Below are 18376 nucleotides of genomic sequence, written 5' to 3'. Positions count from 1 at the left end.
TTGACACATACACCCTCCCAAGACTAAACCAGGAAGAAATTGAATCCCTGAATAGACCAATAGTAGGCTCTGAAATCGAGGCAACAATTAATAGCTAACCAACTAAAAAAAGTCCAGGACCAGGTGGATTCACAGCTGAATTCTACCAGAGGTACAAGGAGGAGCTGGTACCATTCCTGCTGAAGCTATTCCAATCAATAGAAAAAGAGGAAATCCTCCCTAACTCATTTTATGAGGTCAACATCAGCCTGATACCAAAGCCTGGCAGAGACACAGCAAAAAAAAAGAGAACTTTAGACCAATATTCCTGATGAGCACTGATGAAAAAATCCTCAGTAAAATACTGGCAAACCGAATCCAGCAGCATATTAAAATGCTTATCCACCATGATCAAGTGGGCTTCATCCCTGGGATGCAACATATGCAAATCAATAAATGTAATCCAGCATAAACAGAACCAAAGAGAAAAACCACATGATTATCTTAATAGATGCAGAAAAGGCCTTTGACAAAATTCAACAACTCTTCATGCTAAAAACTCTCAATAAATTAGGCATTGATGGGACGTATCTCAAAATAATAAGAGCTATCTATGACAAACCACAGCCAATATTATACTGAATGGGCAAAAACTGGAAGCGTTTCCTTTGAAAACTGGCACAAGACAGGGATGCCCTCTCTCACCACTCCTATTCAACATCGTGTTGGAAGTTCTGGCCAGGGCAATAAGGCAGGAGAAAGAAATAAAGGATATTCAATTAGGAAGAGAGGAAGTCAAATTGTCCCTGTTTGCAGATGACATGTTTGTATATTTAGAAGACCCCATCATCTCAGCCCAAAATCTCCTTAAGCGGATAAGCAACTTCAACAGTCTCAGGATACAAAATCAGTGTGCAAAAATCACAAGCATTCTTATACACTAATAATAGAAAATCAGAGTGCCAAATAATGAGTGAACTCCCATTCACAATTGCTTCAAAGAGAATAAAATACCAGGAATCCAACTTAAAAGGGATGTGAAGGATCTCTTCAAGGAGAGCTACCAACCAATGCTCAGTAAAATAAAAGAGGATGCAAACAAATGGAAGAGCATTCCATGCTCATGGATAGGAAGAATCAATATCATGAAAATGGCCATACTGCCCAAGGTAATTTATAGATTCAATGCCATCCCCATCAAGCTACCAATGACTTTCTTCAAAAAATTGGAAAAATCTACTTTAAAGTTCATATGGAACTAAAAAAGACCCCACATTGACAAGAAAATCCCAAGCAAAAAGAACAAAGCTGGAGGCATCATGCTACTTGACTTCAAACTATACTACAAGGCTATAGTAACCAAAACAGCATGGTACTGGTACCAAAACAGAGATATAGACCAATGGAACAGAACAGAACCTACAGAAATAATACCACACATCTACAACCATTTGATCTTTTACAAACCTGATAAAAATAAGAAATGGGGAAACGATTCCCTATTTAATAAGTGGTTCTGGGAAAGCTGGCTAGCCATATGTAGAAAGCTGAAACTGGATCCCTTCCTTAAATCTTATACAAAAATTAATTCAAGATGGATTAAAGATTTAAATGTTAGACCTAAAACTATAAAAAAACCCTAGAAGAAAACCTGGGCAATACCTTTCAGGACATAGGCATGGGCAAGGACTTCATGTCTAAAACATCAAAAGCAATGGAAACAAAAGCCAAAATTGACAAATGGAATCTAATTAAACTAAAGAGCTTCTGCACAGCAAAAGAAACTACCATTAGACTGAACAGGAAACCTACAGAATGGGAGAAAATTTTTGCAATCTACTCATCTGACAAAGGGCTAATATCCAGAATCTACAATGAACTACAACTAATTTACAAGAAAAAAACAAATAACCTGACCAAATATTGGGGAAAGATATGAACAGACACTTCTCGAATGAAGACATTTATGCAGCCAAAAGACACATGAAAAAATGCTCATCATCACTGGCCATCACAGAAATGCAAATCAAAACCACAATAAGATACCATCTCACGCCAGTTAGAATGGAAATCATTAAAAAGTCAGGAAACAACAGGTGCTGGAGAGGATGCGGAGAAATAGGAACAATTTTACACTGTTGGTGGGACTGTAAACTAGTTCGACCCTTGTGGATGTCAGTGTGGTGATTCCTCAGGGATCTAGAACTAGAAATACCATTTGACCCAGCCATCCCATTACTGGGTATATACCCAAAGGACTATAAATCATGCTGCTATAAAGACACATGCACACGTATGTTTCTTGTGGCACTATTCACAATAGCAAAGACTTGGAACCAACCCAAATGTCCAACAATGATAGACTGGATTAAGAAAATGTAGCACATATACATCATAACACATGTATACATATGTAACCAACCTGCATGTTGTGCACATGTACCCTAAAACTTAAAGTATAATAATAATAAAATAAATTTAAAAAAAACTATTCTTAACAATGTTCCTGAGAGCAAAAATTTGGAATAACTAAAGTGTCCATTACCTGATAAGTGTGTAAATTCAAAGTGTGTATTCATGCCGAAGAATATTATATATCAAAAAAAGAAACAAAGTTCTGATATGTGCAACAACATGATTGAAACTGAAAAAAAATTATAAGAAGTGAAAGAAGCCATTTACAAAACACCATAAATTGTATGACTTCATTTGTATGAAATATACAGAGAGTATAATATAACAAGAAAGACAACAAATTAATATTTTCCTAGACTAGGGGTTTTTAGAGAGTGACAATGCACTATAAGTTTTATTTTGGAGTCATAAAAATGTTCTAAAATTGTACTATGGTGAAGGATTCACAATTAAATACATCAAATATATTTAAATTTTACACTTTAAATAGGTGAGTTTTATGCTTATAAATTATATGTTTGGAAAAAGCTGAGTGTTGGGAAGAAAGCTGAGTCAGGGCTTACATATCTGATATAAAGTCCTCTGGCATGTTTCTAGACTTGCTTGTCCTTGGTTCTAGCCTTCCTAGGCTCCTCGATCAATTGTATTCCCATTATCTCAAGTAGCAGAACATGTTCCTTATAAATGCTAAACTACCACAGCTGTAGATCATGTATCTGTCCTTTCAACCTCCACATTCTCACCACCTGTTTCTTTGTTGGATTATCAATAAATAGCGTGAGCTCCCAGAGCTGTGGGCCTTTGCAGCCTCTACAATCATGATGGCCCCCTGGTCCCACCTTTCTCTCTCAAACTGTCTTTTTCTCAATCCTTTGACTCTGCCAGACTCTGTCACTCATATGACCTGGTGTTGGGTTTGATCACCCCAACATTATATCCCATCAAATTTCTTAAAATCATCATAATAAAATTTTTAGGAAAATAGGCTATACTTTCAGAAATGTTATTTACTGGATTTGAATATTTTATTATGTTTCCCCCAGTTCATTATTCCTTTTCATTGTGTATTCTCTAATTTCTAAAAACGTATATTCATAATAATTATCTATATGTCTTCAATATTATTTTTGTGTAGAACAGTTATTGCAGAAATTGGTGACCTATTAAATGTATGAGTTTCAAATGTAACTTTGAAATTACTATCTGGTAGAAAGTAAAAGCAGTTTTACCATTAGTTAAATCATTTAAATTCTTTAAAAATTAGTCTCTTACAAAAAGGATGAAACTCATTGTCACTACTAACAAGAGAAGCTATCTATAAATACCAGCTAGTGAAAAATATTGTTATACTTACAAAGGATCATTAATTACTGTCTTCAGTGCATTCACCAAATCTGTACTCGACATTGTGTCAAAATCCAATCTGACAGCTGCTCCCTTGACCTGCATGTGAGCAATGTTATCAGGCTGTTCCAAAAACAAAGGAAGCCCCACCATAGGGATCCCATGGTAGATTGCCTCATAGATGCCTTTGCTTCCACCATGAGTTATAAAAGCTCTGGCTTTTAGGTGACCTAGAATTGGATTAATTTTAACAAAGTTAATAATTATGAGTAAAGAATAAAATGAGAAACAATATGAGGCACTGAAAGAATCAATATTCTCTAGATAGTATTATTATGCCTATTAAACTGCATGGAAATTGCTTTTAGATTTCAGAGAAATAAGTACCTACTTCTGCTGGAGAGATAACTGATGGCTATATGAAGAGGTGGTGGTGTATGTGACTTCAGGCTAGAAAAATGAATTAAGGTTGCCAGGTGGACAAAACGATAAAACACATTTTAAATGAAAACCTTAAAATGTGCAAAAAATAAAAGAATAAGATTGGGCATGTAAAAACAGGTTATCTTAAAAAAACAGTGCAGTCACTCAGTGTGATATGTGGGGTGTGCAAGGCAGCAGGGAGTGGGGTTGATGTGGTGCTGGAACATAGGAAGGATAGACCACACTTCATCATAAAAAATGTTGCCACTTTATGTGAAGATTGGGGATTTATTCCCAAAGAAAATGCAGTCAGTGGTAATGGAAGAGGAACTGTTATTTTTCAGTGTCATTTGAAATAACCCTGTAATATTACAAAGGACAGGTAAAGTCATAGAAATAGGAGACAGAGAGACAACCCAGGAAGTTATTGAGAAACTATGAATGGTAATTACACCTAAAATAAAAATACTTTGATTCCAATGATAAAGAATATGAGTGCATATAATAAAATTACAACTATTACAGTTCTCCTTTTCCTCACAAGAATGGAAAATACATATGAAGAAGTAATATTTTATTTTGTAGATTTTCAATAGTAAATATTCAATAAGCATGTTTCATGTTGAACTATTATCATTCTAATTGGCTCTTATTCATATATTCCGTGTTTGTTCTCTAGAGTCTTATCAAGAAGGTCATTCTGGGTATCCACTTGTACAGTCGAGTATTAGATCCTAAAGTATTTGTTTTTTTGCCATCAATTCTCCATAGAACCTGTGAGGGTGAGGAAAATATATTGTGCCATGAGTAGAACTCCAAAGTTATAACATGTTGGAAATCTAAAGACTTTGACAATCAGCTAGTTAAGTCCCTTTTATATGAAAAATGAAGAAATGAGAACAAGATATTAGGTAATGAAAATTACTAAAAGTATGAGGTAAATTGAATCCTGCCATGTTATATCCTTACTTAAAAAAATGTTTGGTATATAAGGAAATCATAATATTTCCAACATACTAGGTTAGACACATTGGATTATCAATGAAAAATTTAAATATTTAAGAAATTGTTAGCCACTCATTATAATTCTAGTGTAAAAAAGTGGCAACTAATTAGTGATGACCCATACACTTATTTTATGTATTTATTCTGGCTGTAATCTTCCAAATTTAATATTAATTTGTTTTTTAATGATATGAGAAGACTTTATCTATTAGTTTATCAGTTTGATATCTTTGATTTACAAAAAAACTACATCTATAAAACAGCTACATTTGAGAAATAAATTAACGTTATGTAGGTAGTGTGTTTAACTTCTTTCACAATACAATTTATCCTGCTCTACGTCAAGAAAAATTTCAAGTGTCAATTTTTCACACAAATTCAGAGTATTATCAGTATTGCTAGTTATGCAAGTCTTTTCATTGTAGGAAAAAAAGCCCATTTGCAACTTATGAATAACAATATAACTGCTGAAAGTGTATAAAATTGTGTATTTTTCCAAATTTTGCTTACCTGATCATTAACATATAAATGATGAACTACAAAGCATGACCAGCACTAAGTAATATGGTCTGCTTTAGCCAAGCCATTCCCATGCCCATTACCAAAATAATGTAACTGATTTTAGAATTTCTAAGAGATCCTGATAAACTAAAGTATAATTTACAAGTGTTTACTTTACATTTGCTATAGGAGTGTTAAAGTAACTTTGTGTTTTCAGAAAAAAAAATAGCATAGGTCATTAGGAGAACACTGTGTCAGTTAGAAAATTAAAAAGTAACTCACAAATAGAAAGATTGCAAGTGTATTCTGCATATTGGAAAATGAGTTTCTACTGTATTTTGTGGAGTAGGGGCATCTGAACCTCTTTCCATGAGTGGTATCCTTCTCCTTGACTCCTTGTATTCTTTTTTCCTTCCTCAATCTGGAGGAGGTGTTAACTGGTGGTTAGAGCGAGGTTTTGTGGGGTCATATTTTATAATGTACAGAGTCTATCCTAAAAGCAGGATTCCATTTCCACCTGTTCCATTACATTTTCCTGCTTAAGGCATTAGCAGGGTCCAGTCCAGCAGGCCAGGCAAGTTTTCTATTTTCTATAAATTTTGTCAACTAGGTGGATACCTGGAATTGGGGTTTTCTTGGCAACGACATCCTTTTTCTGAGTAGGACCCTGAACAGCACACTAAATAGGGGTATTCCAACATGTATAGTAAATACCAGAGGCCAGATTACATGGCAAGCCTAAATTCCATGATGTATTTCAGACTTTTTTCAATGCCTGTTTATTGTTATTGTGATAGTGCAGTAACTCAACAACATCTGACTCCTTTTTGGGAATATTTGTAGTGTGTACAGTGCCCTCAGGAACTCTGTAAGAAAAATGAGAAAATTACAGGGCAGAATTCAGTGATTTCTATGTACATGTCTACAATATCATGATAATACCAAAACTTCACATGCAACTTTTAAATTTATTTCTTTCTTGTCGCAGTGTTAATGCCAATATTATTATCAATGAAAACTCTTCTCTTTGCTATTTTAGCATCTTCCATATTTTTTTGAACAGATATCTGAGATAATTAGAACTATTCTATCAGTTAATGTTGCAGGCAGAAAATTTCTATGACTGGACTCTTTACAGTTTAATAGACTCATTCAGTAGCTGTTCACCATTAAAGCACTTTATCTGACCTTTTGTGGGATCTGGGCAAGGGCTGATGCAATCACATTGGTCCTTTCTTCTGTCATGTTACTGACCATCGACCCCAGAGAAAACACCACAACACCATTTTCTCCAGAGCTCTGTACAAACTCTTCCATTTCCTATGAAGATAGAATTTGCTCCATCACAAAAGTGTCAGGACAGAAAGCACTATTGAAGAGATTGTTCCAAACATCTAAGCAAAGAAAATCAAGTATTATCAGGAACTTTTGGAGTACTGACTGTGTTTTTAACTGACCTAATTTCTCAGTTTCTTTGAAAGGAAATATGTAATATGAGATTGATGGTCTCCATTATGCATATCTGTGTAAATATGAGTGTGTACCCATGTAGGTATGTGTGTATAAGAAAGAAATGAAACAGCTGTTATACTGTAGTAGAAGAAAATAACACTGGAAAATATTATACATATACTCTTCATTTATATTGTTATAATTACTAATATAGGTTATTGGAAGGTAGAATTACTTTGTTTTAATTCTATGTCACTGTAGTTCTAGTAAATATCTGTGGTCAGAGGAAGATTTTCCTCTAGAATTCTTTTAGTTAGGAATCCTTGGAGCCATTACACCTGCCTTTGAGCAATGGGGAAAAGTTAAAATTGGAAAGAATTTATATCATTGTTTCCTTAGCTCTATAATTCTTTATACCTCACTTGAAATTTCTCAGACTTTCTTGTCTTCCTACTCCCCCACCTCCACAAAAAACCTTATTTCTGTAGTTTAAGAATCACTGACAATCTAGAGTCTGGTATTGTGGTTTGAAATTTCTATGAAGAACTCCTAAAAATCCCATTTACAATATAGAATTATGTAGTATACAGTTACATAATTGAGTAGTCATATTTCTCAGGTCATTGTTTAGATGTGACTTTCACATTTATTTTTCCTGAAATTACATTGACAAATTGATGTTTTATTTATAACTGTCTGTAAAGGGACCTCTTCATAACTTTGCTGTGTCTCACAGGGAGCACTTAGGAGAGTCTACCTGGAGAGTTGGAAAGGCCACCAGACCGTTCTCCAGTGGAGACCTGCTTACTCCCTAGAGTAGCTCCCTCATACTATACAAAGCCCTGATGAATATGTGTTTGTTTAGAATTGATTGATAGTTACTCTGACTGATGGTTAACAATGTTTTCCTATTTTTAAATTAGATACACTCTATCATTCCAGATTGTGATGTGTATTCTCATCGAAAAGAAATAAAGACAAAGAAAGAAAGAAAAGAAAAGAAGAAATGAAGGAAGGAAGAAAGGAAGGAGAAGGGAATGGAAAAGAAAGGAAAGGAAAGAAAAGGAAAGGAAAGGAAATGAAAGTGAGGGAAAGGAAAGGAAATTAAAGGAAAGGAAAGGGAAAAGAGTTGGGAAGGGAAGTGAATGGAAAGGAAGGAGGGAGAGAGGAAGGAAGGAAAGAAGGAAGGAAAAGAAAGAAAAGGAAAAAAGGAGAAAGAAAAAAGAAAAGAAAGAAGGAAAGAAAGGAAGAAAGACATGTATATCCAAAAGTTTCCTGGATATTATGTCAAAATTGTATGCTCATCTTTTTATTGTTATTGTTCCTTTTGTTTTGTATTTATTATTATTATTTTCTTTTTGTAAAGTAATGACAAATCACTTCCAACATAACAAGTGGATATACTTTTAGATCTTAATCATAGTGGTAAATCTTCTTTTTGTAACTATTGTTTACCAAAACAAAGAATAAAACTTCTGATGTTTGTCCATGCACACCATATGTTGCCAAGTATTTTTCAAAAATATAATTTCAGCCTTCTAACATCATCGCTAACATGAGAGTCTTTTTAATGCTATTCCAAGTAATAAGTAGGACATCCAGGTATTCTGTGTGGTTCCAGTTACCTGTAGCCATATTTAATGTAACTTGTGTTCAATGTTTTGTCTTACTGGCTTGCTGCCCAAAGTCATCTTTATCCACCCCATATTGAAGTTATAAAACGTCTGTTTATACATTCATCACTTATCTCATTTTGTGCTATATTTGTAAAAATAATGTCAGACGAATGTAAGAAATGTTGTCACAGCATAAAAACTAAAAAAAAAAAAAAATTTCCCTCATAATCTCTGTCTAAAAATATTCCTATATAAAATGTGTAGGCATTTTATGGTCTTTTTTATGTTTACATAACTCATAGTACATATGTGATGTTTATTTAGAACATTTTAATCTTATTGGATATACCTTTTTATCCTACTGAAAAAATTGTGGTCTTGTTTTATTCATCATTTTGTTCTTTAACTTCCAACTATATTTGTACTATGGTTTTCAGTGAAATAATTGTAATTGCTTGGTTTGCACATTTTATAAGTTATTAATCATTTCTTAATGTAAGATATTTAAATTACTATCACAGTTTATTTTCTATCTGCCACAAATATTGAATTTGTATATCATGATTTAGTTTTCCTCTGTATAGTTTCATGTGAGTATATCATGAAGCCAATGGCTATATGTATTTTTAAAGCACTTAATACTTTTTACCAAGTATCTTATTCTTTTAAAATATATAAAAATTATGTGAAAATCTAATACTTAATGGAAAGGCAAGAAATTAAGTGTAACAACCATTTTATGTGGTAAAGAACTAAAGACAGCCTTCACAACTATTGATCTAAATTCAAATCTTCATTCTGCAAGTTAATAACAAGAGCTAGTAGTAGTAATGATCACTTTTGTATTACTAATCATTCTTGCCGCTGTCCTCCTTCTGCACCTGCACTCTTCCATCTTCTACTGTCACTATCAATTTTCTTTAATGTTAATAGTGATTTTTTGAGAATAATATGAAATAATAATAATAATTGGATACTACATAGAATTTTCATTCATTTTACCTCTGTTTTTGTTGCTTGAGAAAGTTACCATATAGAGCTTAAGCAATTTTTATTCAACATACATATTGGATTTTATCTTGATTAAAATTTCAGTTTTGGCTGAGTGCGGTGGCTCATGCCTGTAATCCTAGCACTTTGGGAGGCCGAGGCAGGCAGATCACGAAGTCACGAGATCAAGACCATGCTGGCTAACACAGTGAAACCCCATCTCAACTAAAAATGCAAAGAAAAAATTAGCCGGGCATGGTGGCGGGTACCTGTAGTCCCAGCTACTTGGGAAGCTGAGGCAGAAGAATGACATGAACCGGGGAGGCGGAGCTTGCAGTGAGCCGAGATCGCGCCACTGCACTCCAGCCTGGGTGACAGAGTGAGACTCCAACAACAACAACAACAACAACAACAAAAAGATTTCGGTTTTATGTTACTTCTAATAAGGTAGACAAAAAGATCTCTTAAGAGATTATATAGGAGTCATTCCAAGATGGCTGAATAGGAACAGCTCTGGTCTACAGCTCCCAGTGAGATTTATACAGAAGACGAGTGATTCCTGCATTTCCAACTGAGGTACACGGTTCATCTCACTGGGACTGGTTGGACAGTGGGTGTAGCCCACAGAGGGCAAGCTGAAGCAGGGTGGGCTGTCTCCTCACCTGGGAAGCACAAGGGGTTGGGGGATTTCCCTTTCCTCACCAAGGGAAGCAGTGAGTGACTGTACCTGGAGGAAAAGTACACTTCTGCCCAAATACTGTGCTTCTCCCATGGTCTTCACAACCAGCAGACCAGGAGATTCCCTCTCATGCCTGTCTTGGTGGGTCCCACACCCACAGAGCTTTGCTTGCTGCTAGCGCAGCAGTCTGAGATCAACCTGGGATGTTGGAGCTTGATGGGGGGAGGGGTATCTGCCATTGCTGAGGCTTGAGTAAGCAGTTCCATGCTCACAATGTAAACAAAGTGGCAAGGAACCTTGAACTGGGCAGAGCCCACTGCAGCTCAGCAAGGCCTACTGCATCTCTAGATTCCACCTCTGGGGGCAGGGCATATCTGAACAAAAGGCAGCAGACAGCTTCTTCAGAATTAAATACCCTTGCCTGACAGCTCTGAAGAAAGCAGTGGTTCTCCCAGCATGCTGTTTGAACTCTGATAATGGACAGACTGCCTCCTCAAGTGGGTCCCTGACAACTCTGTAGCCTGACTGGAAGACACCTCCCAGTAGGGGCTGACAGACACCTCATACAAGTCGGTTCCCCTCTGGCATGAAGTTTCCAGAGGTAGGATCAGGCAGCATTATTTGCTGTTCTGCAGCCTCCGCTGGTGATACAAGGCAAACTGGGTCTGGAGTGGACCTCCAGCAAATTCCAGCAGACCTGCAGCTGAGGGGCCTGTATGTTAGAAGGAAAACTAACAAACAGAAAGGAATATCATCAACATCAACAAAAAGGACATCCACACCAAAAACCCATCCATAGGTCACCAACATCAAAGACCAAATTAGATAAAACCACAAATATGAGGAGAAACAAGAGCAGAAAAGGAGAAAATTCCAAAAACCAGAAAGCCTCTTCTCCAAAGGAAAACAACTCCTCACCAGCAAGGGAGCAAAACTGGATGGAAAATGAGTTTGCTGCATTGACAGAAGTAGGCTTCAAAAAGTCCATAATAACAAACTTCTCCAAGCTAAAGGAGAATATTCTAAACCATCACAAGGAAGCTAAAAAACTTGAGAAAAGGTTACACAAATGGCTATCTAGAATAACCAGTGTAGAGAAGAGCTTAAATGACCTGATGGACCTGAAAAGCACAGTACAAGAAGTTTGTGAAGCATATACAAGCTTTAGTAGCCAATTCAATCAAGCAGAAGAAAGGATATCAGTGATTGAAGATCATATTAATGACATAAAGTGAGAAGACAAGATTAGAGAAAAAAAGGTGAAAATAAATGAACAAAACCTCCAAGAAAAATGGGAATATATGAAAAGACCAAATCTATGTTTGCTTGGTGTACCTGAAACTGATGGGGAGAATGGAATCAAATTAGAAAACACTCTTCAGGTTATTATCCAGGAGAAGTTCCTTAACCTAGCAAGGCAGGCCAACATTCAAATTCAGGAAATACAGAGAACACCACAAAGATACTCCTTGAGAAAAGCAACCCCAACACACATAATTGTCAGATTCTCCAAAGTTGAAATGAAGGAAAAAATGTTAAGGGCAGCCAGAGAGAAAGGTTGAGTTACACACAAAGTGAAGCCCATCAGACTAACAGTGGATCTCTCAGCAGAAACCCTACAAGCCAGAAGAGAGTGGGGGCCAATATTCAACATTCTTAAAGAAAAGAATTTTCAGCCCAGAATTTCATATCCAGCCAAAGTAAGATACATAAGTGAAGGAGAAATAAAATCCTTTACACACAAGCAAATGCTGGGAGATTTTGTCACCACCAGACCTGCCTTACAAGAGCTCCTGAAGGGAGCACTAAACATGGAAAGGAACAACCAGTACCAACCACTACAAAAACATGCCAAATTGTAAAGGCCATTGACACTATGAAGAAACTGCATCAATTAATGGGTGAAATAACCAGCTAGCATCATAATGACAGGATCAAATTCACATATAACAATATTAACCTTAAATGTAAATAGGCTAAATACCCCAATTAAAAGACAAACACTGGCAAATTTGATAAAGAGTCAAGACCCATCAGCGTCCTGTATTCATGAGACCCATCTCACGTGCAAAGACACACATAGGCTCGAAATAAAGAGATGGAGGAAGATATCTACTAAGAAAATGGAAAGCCAAAAAAAAAAAAAAAAAAAAAAGAAGCATGGGTTGCAATCCAGGTCTCTGATAAAACAGACTTTAAACCAACAAAGATCAAAACAGACAAAGAAGGCCATTTCATAGTGGTAAAGGGGTCAATTCAACAAGAAGAGCTAGCTATCCTAAATATATATGCATGCAATACAGGAGGAACCAGACTCATAAAGCAAGTTCTTGGAGAACTACAAAGAGACTTAGACTTCCACAAATTAATAATAGGAGACTTTAACACCTCACTATCAATATTAGACAGATTAATGATACAGAAATCTAACAAAGATTAGAATTTTAGCTTTGGGTGTTGATGGTGAAGTTAAGTACTTTCTCTCTGAGTTGTCCTGGGGAGAAGGTTTCCATTTCCAGTTTAAAAGACCAGTGTATTGGCTTGAATTCAGCTCTGGATCAAGCAGATCTAATAGACATCTACAGAACTCTCCACCCAAAATAAACAGAATATACACTCTTCTCAGCACCACATCACACTTATTCTAAAATTGACCACATAAGTGGCAGTGAAAGACTCCTCAGCAAATGTAAAAGAACAGAAATTATGACAAACTGTCTCTCAGACCACAGAGCAATCAAATTAGAATTCAGGATTAAGAAACTCACTAAAAACCAGACAACTACATGGAAACTGAACAAGCTGCCTCTGAATGACTACTGGGTATATAACAAAATGAAGGCAGAGATAAAAGTGTTCTTTGAAACCATTGAGAAAAAAGACACAATGTACCAGATCTCTGGGACACATTTAAAGCAGTGTGTAGAGGGAAATTTATAGCACTAAATGCCCACAAGAGAAATCAGGAAAGCTCTAAAATTGACACCCTAAAATCACCAATAAAAAAACTAGAGAAGCAGGAGTAAAATATTCAAAGGCTAGCAGAAGACAAGATAATGAAGATCAGAGCAGATCTGAAGGAGATAGAGACACAAAAAAAGTTCAAAAATCAATGAATACAGGAGATGGTTTTTTGAAAAGATCAAAAGAACTGATAGAACTCTAGCAAGACTAATAAAGAAGAAAAGAGAGAAGAATCAAATAGATGCAATAAAAAATGATCAACAGGATATCACCATGGATCCCACAGAAATACAAACTACCATACGAGAAAACTATGAACACCTCTATGCAAATAAACTAGAAAATCTAAAAGAAATAGATAAATTCCTGGGCACATACACCCTCCCAAGACTAAACCAGGAAGAAGTTAAAACTCTGAATAGACCAATAACAGTTCTGAAATTGAGGCAATAATTAATAGCCTAGCAACCAAAAAAAGTCCAGGACCACAAGGATTCACAGCTGAAATCTACCAGAGCTACAAAGAGGAGTGATACCATTCCATCTAAAACTATTCCAATCAATAGAAGAAGAGGGAATCCTCCCTAACTCGTTTTATGAGACCAGCATCATTCTGATAACAAGGCCTGGCAGAGAAACGAAAAAAAAAAAAAAAAAAGAGAATTTTGGTCCAATATCCCTGATGAACATCCATGCGAAAATCCTCAACAAAATACAGGCAAACTGAATCCAGCAGCACATCAAAAATCTTATCCACCATTAACTAGTTTGCTTCATCCCTGGGATGCAAGGCTGGTTCAACATATGCAAATCAATAAACATTATCCATCACATAAACAGAACCAACGACAAAAAGCACATGAAAATCTCAATAGATGCAGAAAAGGCCTTTGACAAAATTCAACAGCCTTTCATTCTAAAAATTCTCAATAAACTAGGTATTGAAGGAATGAATCTCAAAATAATAAGAGTTATTTATGCCAAATCCACAGCCAATATCATACTGAATGTGCCAAAGCTGGAAGCATTCCCTTTGAAAACTGACACAAGACAAGGATGCCCTCTCCCACCACTCCTATTGAACATGTCTTGGAAGTTCTGGCCAGGGCAAGAGAAAGAAATAAAGAGTATTCAATAGGGAAAAGAGGAAGCCAAATTATCTCTGTTTGCAGATGATGATTGTATAATTAGAAAACCCCATCATCTCAGCCCAGAACCTCCTTAAGATGATAAGCAACTTTAGCAAAGTCTCAGGATACAAAATCAATGTGCAAAAATCACAAGCATTCCTATACAACAAGAACACACAAACAGACAGCCAAATCATGAGTGAATTCCCATTCACAATTGCTACAAACAGAATAAAATACCCAGGAATCCAACTGACAAGGGATGTGAAGGACCTCTACAAGGAGTACTACAAACCACTACTCAGGGAAATAAAAGAGGACACAAGCAAATGGGAGAACATTCCATGCTCATGGATAGGAAGAATTAATATCATGAAAATGGCCATACTGCTCAAGGTAATTTATAGATTCAATGCCATCCTCTTCAAGCTACCACTGACTTTCTTTACAGAATTGAAAAAAAAACTACTTTAAAGTTCATATGGAACCAAAAAAGAGCCCTCATAGCCAAGACAATTCTAAGCAAAAAGAATGAAGCTGGAAGCATCATGGTACCTTACTTCAATCTATACTACAAGGCTACAGTAACCAAAACAGCATGGTACTGGTACCAAAACAGATATGTAGACCAATGGAACAGACAGAGGCCTCAGAAATAACACCACACTTCTACAACTATCTGATTTTTAACAAGCCTGACAAAAATAAGTTTGGGGAAAGATTCCCTATTTAATAAATGGCACTGGGAAAACATGATAGCCATATGGAAAAAGCTAAAGCTGGATCCCATCCTTACACCTTACACAAAAATTAACTCAAGATGGATTAAAGACTTAAATGTAAGACCTAAACCCACAAAAGCCCTAGAAGAAAACCTAGGCAATGCCATTCAGGACATAGTCATAGGAATAGACTTCATGACTAAAGCACCAAAAGCAATGGCAACAAAAGCCAAAATTGAAAAATGGGATCTAATTAAACTAAAGAGCTTCTGCAGAGGAAAAGAAACTATAATCAGAGTGAACAGGCAACCTACAGAATGGGAGAAAATTTTTGCTGTCTATCAATCTGACAAAGGGCTAATATCCGGAATCTACAAAGAACTTAGACAAATTTACAAGAAAAAAGACACACGGCACCATTAAAAAGGGGGCAAAGGATATGAACAGACACTTCTCAAAAGAAGACATTTATGCAGCCAACAGACATATGAAAAAAATGCTCTTCATCACTGGTCATCAGAGAAAAGCAAATCAAAACCACAATGAGATACCATCTCATGCCATTTAGAATGGTGATCATTAAAAAGTCAGGAATCAACAGATGCTGGAGAGAATGTGGAGAAATGCGAATGCTTTTACACTGTTGGTGGGAGTGTAAATTAGTTCAACCATTGTGGAAGACAGTGTGGCGATTCCTCAAGGATCTAGAACTAGAAATATCATTTGACCCAGCAATCCCATTACTGGGTATATACCCAAAGGAGTATAAATCACGCTACTATAAAGACACATGCACATGTATGTTTACTGTGGCACTGCTCACAATAGCAAAGACTTGGAACCAATCGAAATGTCCATCAATGATAGACTGGATAAAGAAAATGTGGCACATATACACCATGGAATACTATGCAGCTATAAAAAAGGATGAGTTCGTGTCATTTTTAGGGACATGGATGAAGCTGGAAGCCATCATTGCCAGCAAAATATCACAAAGATAGAAAACCAGACACCACATGTTCTCAATCATAAGTGGGAGTCACTCATAAGTCCATGAGAACACATGGACACAGGGCAGGGAACATAGCACACCGGGTCCTGTTTGGGTATTGGGGGCTGATGGAGGTACAGTGTTAGGAGAAATACCTAATGTAAATGATGAGTTGATGGGTGCAGCAAACCAACATGGCACATGTTTACCTAAGTAACAAACCTGCACATTGTGCACATGTACCCTAGAACTTAAAGTATAATAATAAAAAATAGATCATATAATAATATAGTAAATAATGCTTGCTTTCTATTTGTGTCTTAAAAGAATGATCTTAAAGTAAAATGTATCATGTTCTTGTGTTCCTTCATAAGAAATATCATCCTATATTCTGGCAGAACTCTTTTGTAATTCAAATCTAAGGGCAGTTTTCAGAAACAATTGGTAGATATTATTGTTTTTCTTACACATGCACTGTTCATTTTCTCTGTGCTTTTCTTTCAGGCAGCTACAATGTCGAGACCCAGGCTTCCCCAAGATCTTTACTGATGTGTCCTACAGGCTTGGCATAAGGCAGAAAGCACCAGCTCTAATAGGATAAACTGACCCTTTTATGTCCTAAGATGTAGACCTCTGGGATCTCGGTGACAAATGGTTTAAATGCTGGAGTGAAAGTGAGTAAACATTGGATGTGGCTGCAAATATTTTGAGGGCACACATTAAAACTGATGAGAAATGGTGTACAATTTAAGCTAGAATACTGGTGAAGAGCCTTAACTCTTACAACTTTAGCATCTCAACTTGTTCATCTGACTGCCCAAACTTAAGCACCTACATTTAAACAAGTCCACACAGCATCTGTCCTCTAGGAGTTTGTTAATGAATATAATCTGTATTTATTGGAAAACCAGTTCCTGTTAATTGAAAAATTATATCTCAAGTGGCTGTCACATGTTAGCTAGTTGATAGTATCAGAAGTAATAACAAAAAATCACAATAATTACAATGTTAATAATATTTCTGGATGACTATATGCAAAAGACAAAGTGTTTACCTTTATTAACAATTTTTCCACAAAAAACAATATGAAGTTAGTGATAATATTGTCAAAGCAGGCATAATTATTCCTATCAAAATTCCAGTCCATTTTTCCTTTATCTATTGCTTACACTCATGCAAAATTTCCTAATAATCCACACTTTTACAGTCTGGCCTTTCTGCTGTCTAATCCATTGAACATCTTGGGAGCTTTTTCAAAAAAGAAAGTCTAATGATCTCACTTCATTTCTTGTCGCTTTTTTGTAGCTCCCCATTACCCTTTATAGATATTTTTAACTCATAATTATCGGGATCAAACTTACCTCTCCAGCTTCATCGTCTTTTTTACTCAGCCTTTTACTGCAAACAAAATTTTGGAGTCCTAGGAACTGCCCTTACTTTGCTAAATGCTTTCCTCCTTTGTCTTCCCTCCCCACCATCCTTTCACCTATTCTGGAGCATTGTTGAGAACTCACTTTCATTACCAATGACTTTGGAATCTCTTCTGGATGTTCCCTTAGGATTGTGGTGTTCCCTCATAACACATTTTGGACCTTTTTAAAATTTGTTTATATCTTATCTTTCAAAGTAGATTGTAAGGCATGAGGGAGCAGAAACAATATGTATTCTCTGAAAATCCAGCATTAACCTGTAGTATATGGTAATCTCCTTATACATACTCTCTAGAGGAATTACTCATACTTTCTTCTGTGTTCAAAATGAAAGCTTTAGTTTAACCAACTCTGTTTTCAAAGTCTCCCTAGAATCCCTCTTTGTTGTTTAATGATAATGAAATTCACATACTTGTGATGGTAGAGAAACATGTGAGGTTCTAATGGCAGGGTCACTTTACTGGACCTCCCTTTCTCTCTCACTGTGAGTCAAACAGTCTGAATGAAAAATGTGCAGCCATTTTTTGTTTTTGAAAATACTAAGCCACCAAATCAAACCAGAATGTTTGTACCTTAGGCAGGGGTTTGGCTGGTTTACAGTGAAGTCCTCCAACAAAATCAGCATTCGGTAAGGTTGGGCGAGGAAATTACAAACCCCAACAGGTTCAAAACCGCCACATTTCCAACTTCCCCATTGTCTCAAGTAATCTAATGGGTCTTCCTAATGGGGGAAAA

General features: G+C 36.1%; 2 protein-coding genes across 2 annotated transcripts in view; one reads left to right on the top strand and one right to left on the bottom strand.

The window, feature by feature from the left end:
• The window catches only part of LOC100442747 (UDP-glucuronosyltransferase 2B4-like), a 243770-nt gene that overhangs the window by 198708 nt on the left and 26686 nt on the right, over positions 1–18376 (top strand). The gene's annotated exons all lie outside the window — the stretch shown is intronic.
• LOC100442376 (UDP-glucuronosyltransferase 2B18-like) lies at positions 3745–18282 on the bottom strand. Its single transcript, XM_002814804.2, has 4 exons — positions 18214–18282; positions 6856–6987; positions 4861–4935; positions 3745–3981 (listed from the first exon to the last, which is right to left on the bottom strand). The coding sequence occupies exons 2-4, from the start codon at positions 6982–6984 to the stop codon at positions 3745–3747; spliced, it is 441 nt and encodes a 146-aa protein (XP_002814850.2). The 5' UTR covers positions 6985–6987; positions 18214–18282.

The sequence above is a fragment of the Pongo abelii genome, chromosome 3, assembly GCF_028885655.2.
Source record: "Pongo abelii isolate AG06213 chromosome 3, NHGRI_mPonAbe1-v2.0_pri, whole genome shotgun sequence".
NCBI lineage: Eukaryota > Metazoa > Chordata > Mammalia > Primates > Hominidae > Pongo > Pongo abelii.
Note: the sequence above shows the minus strand (reverse complement) of the source record. Positions and strands in the feature narration are given on the sequence as shown.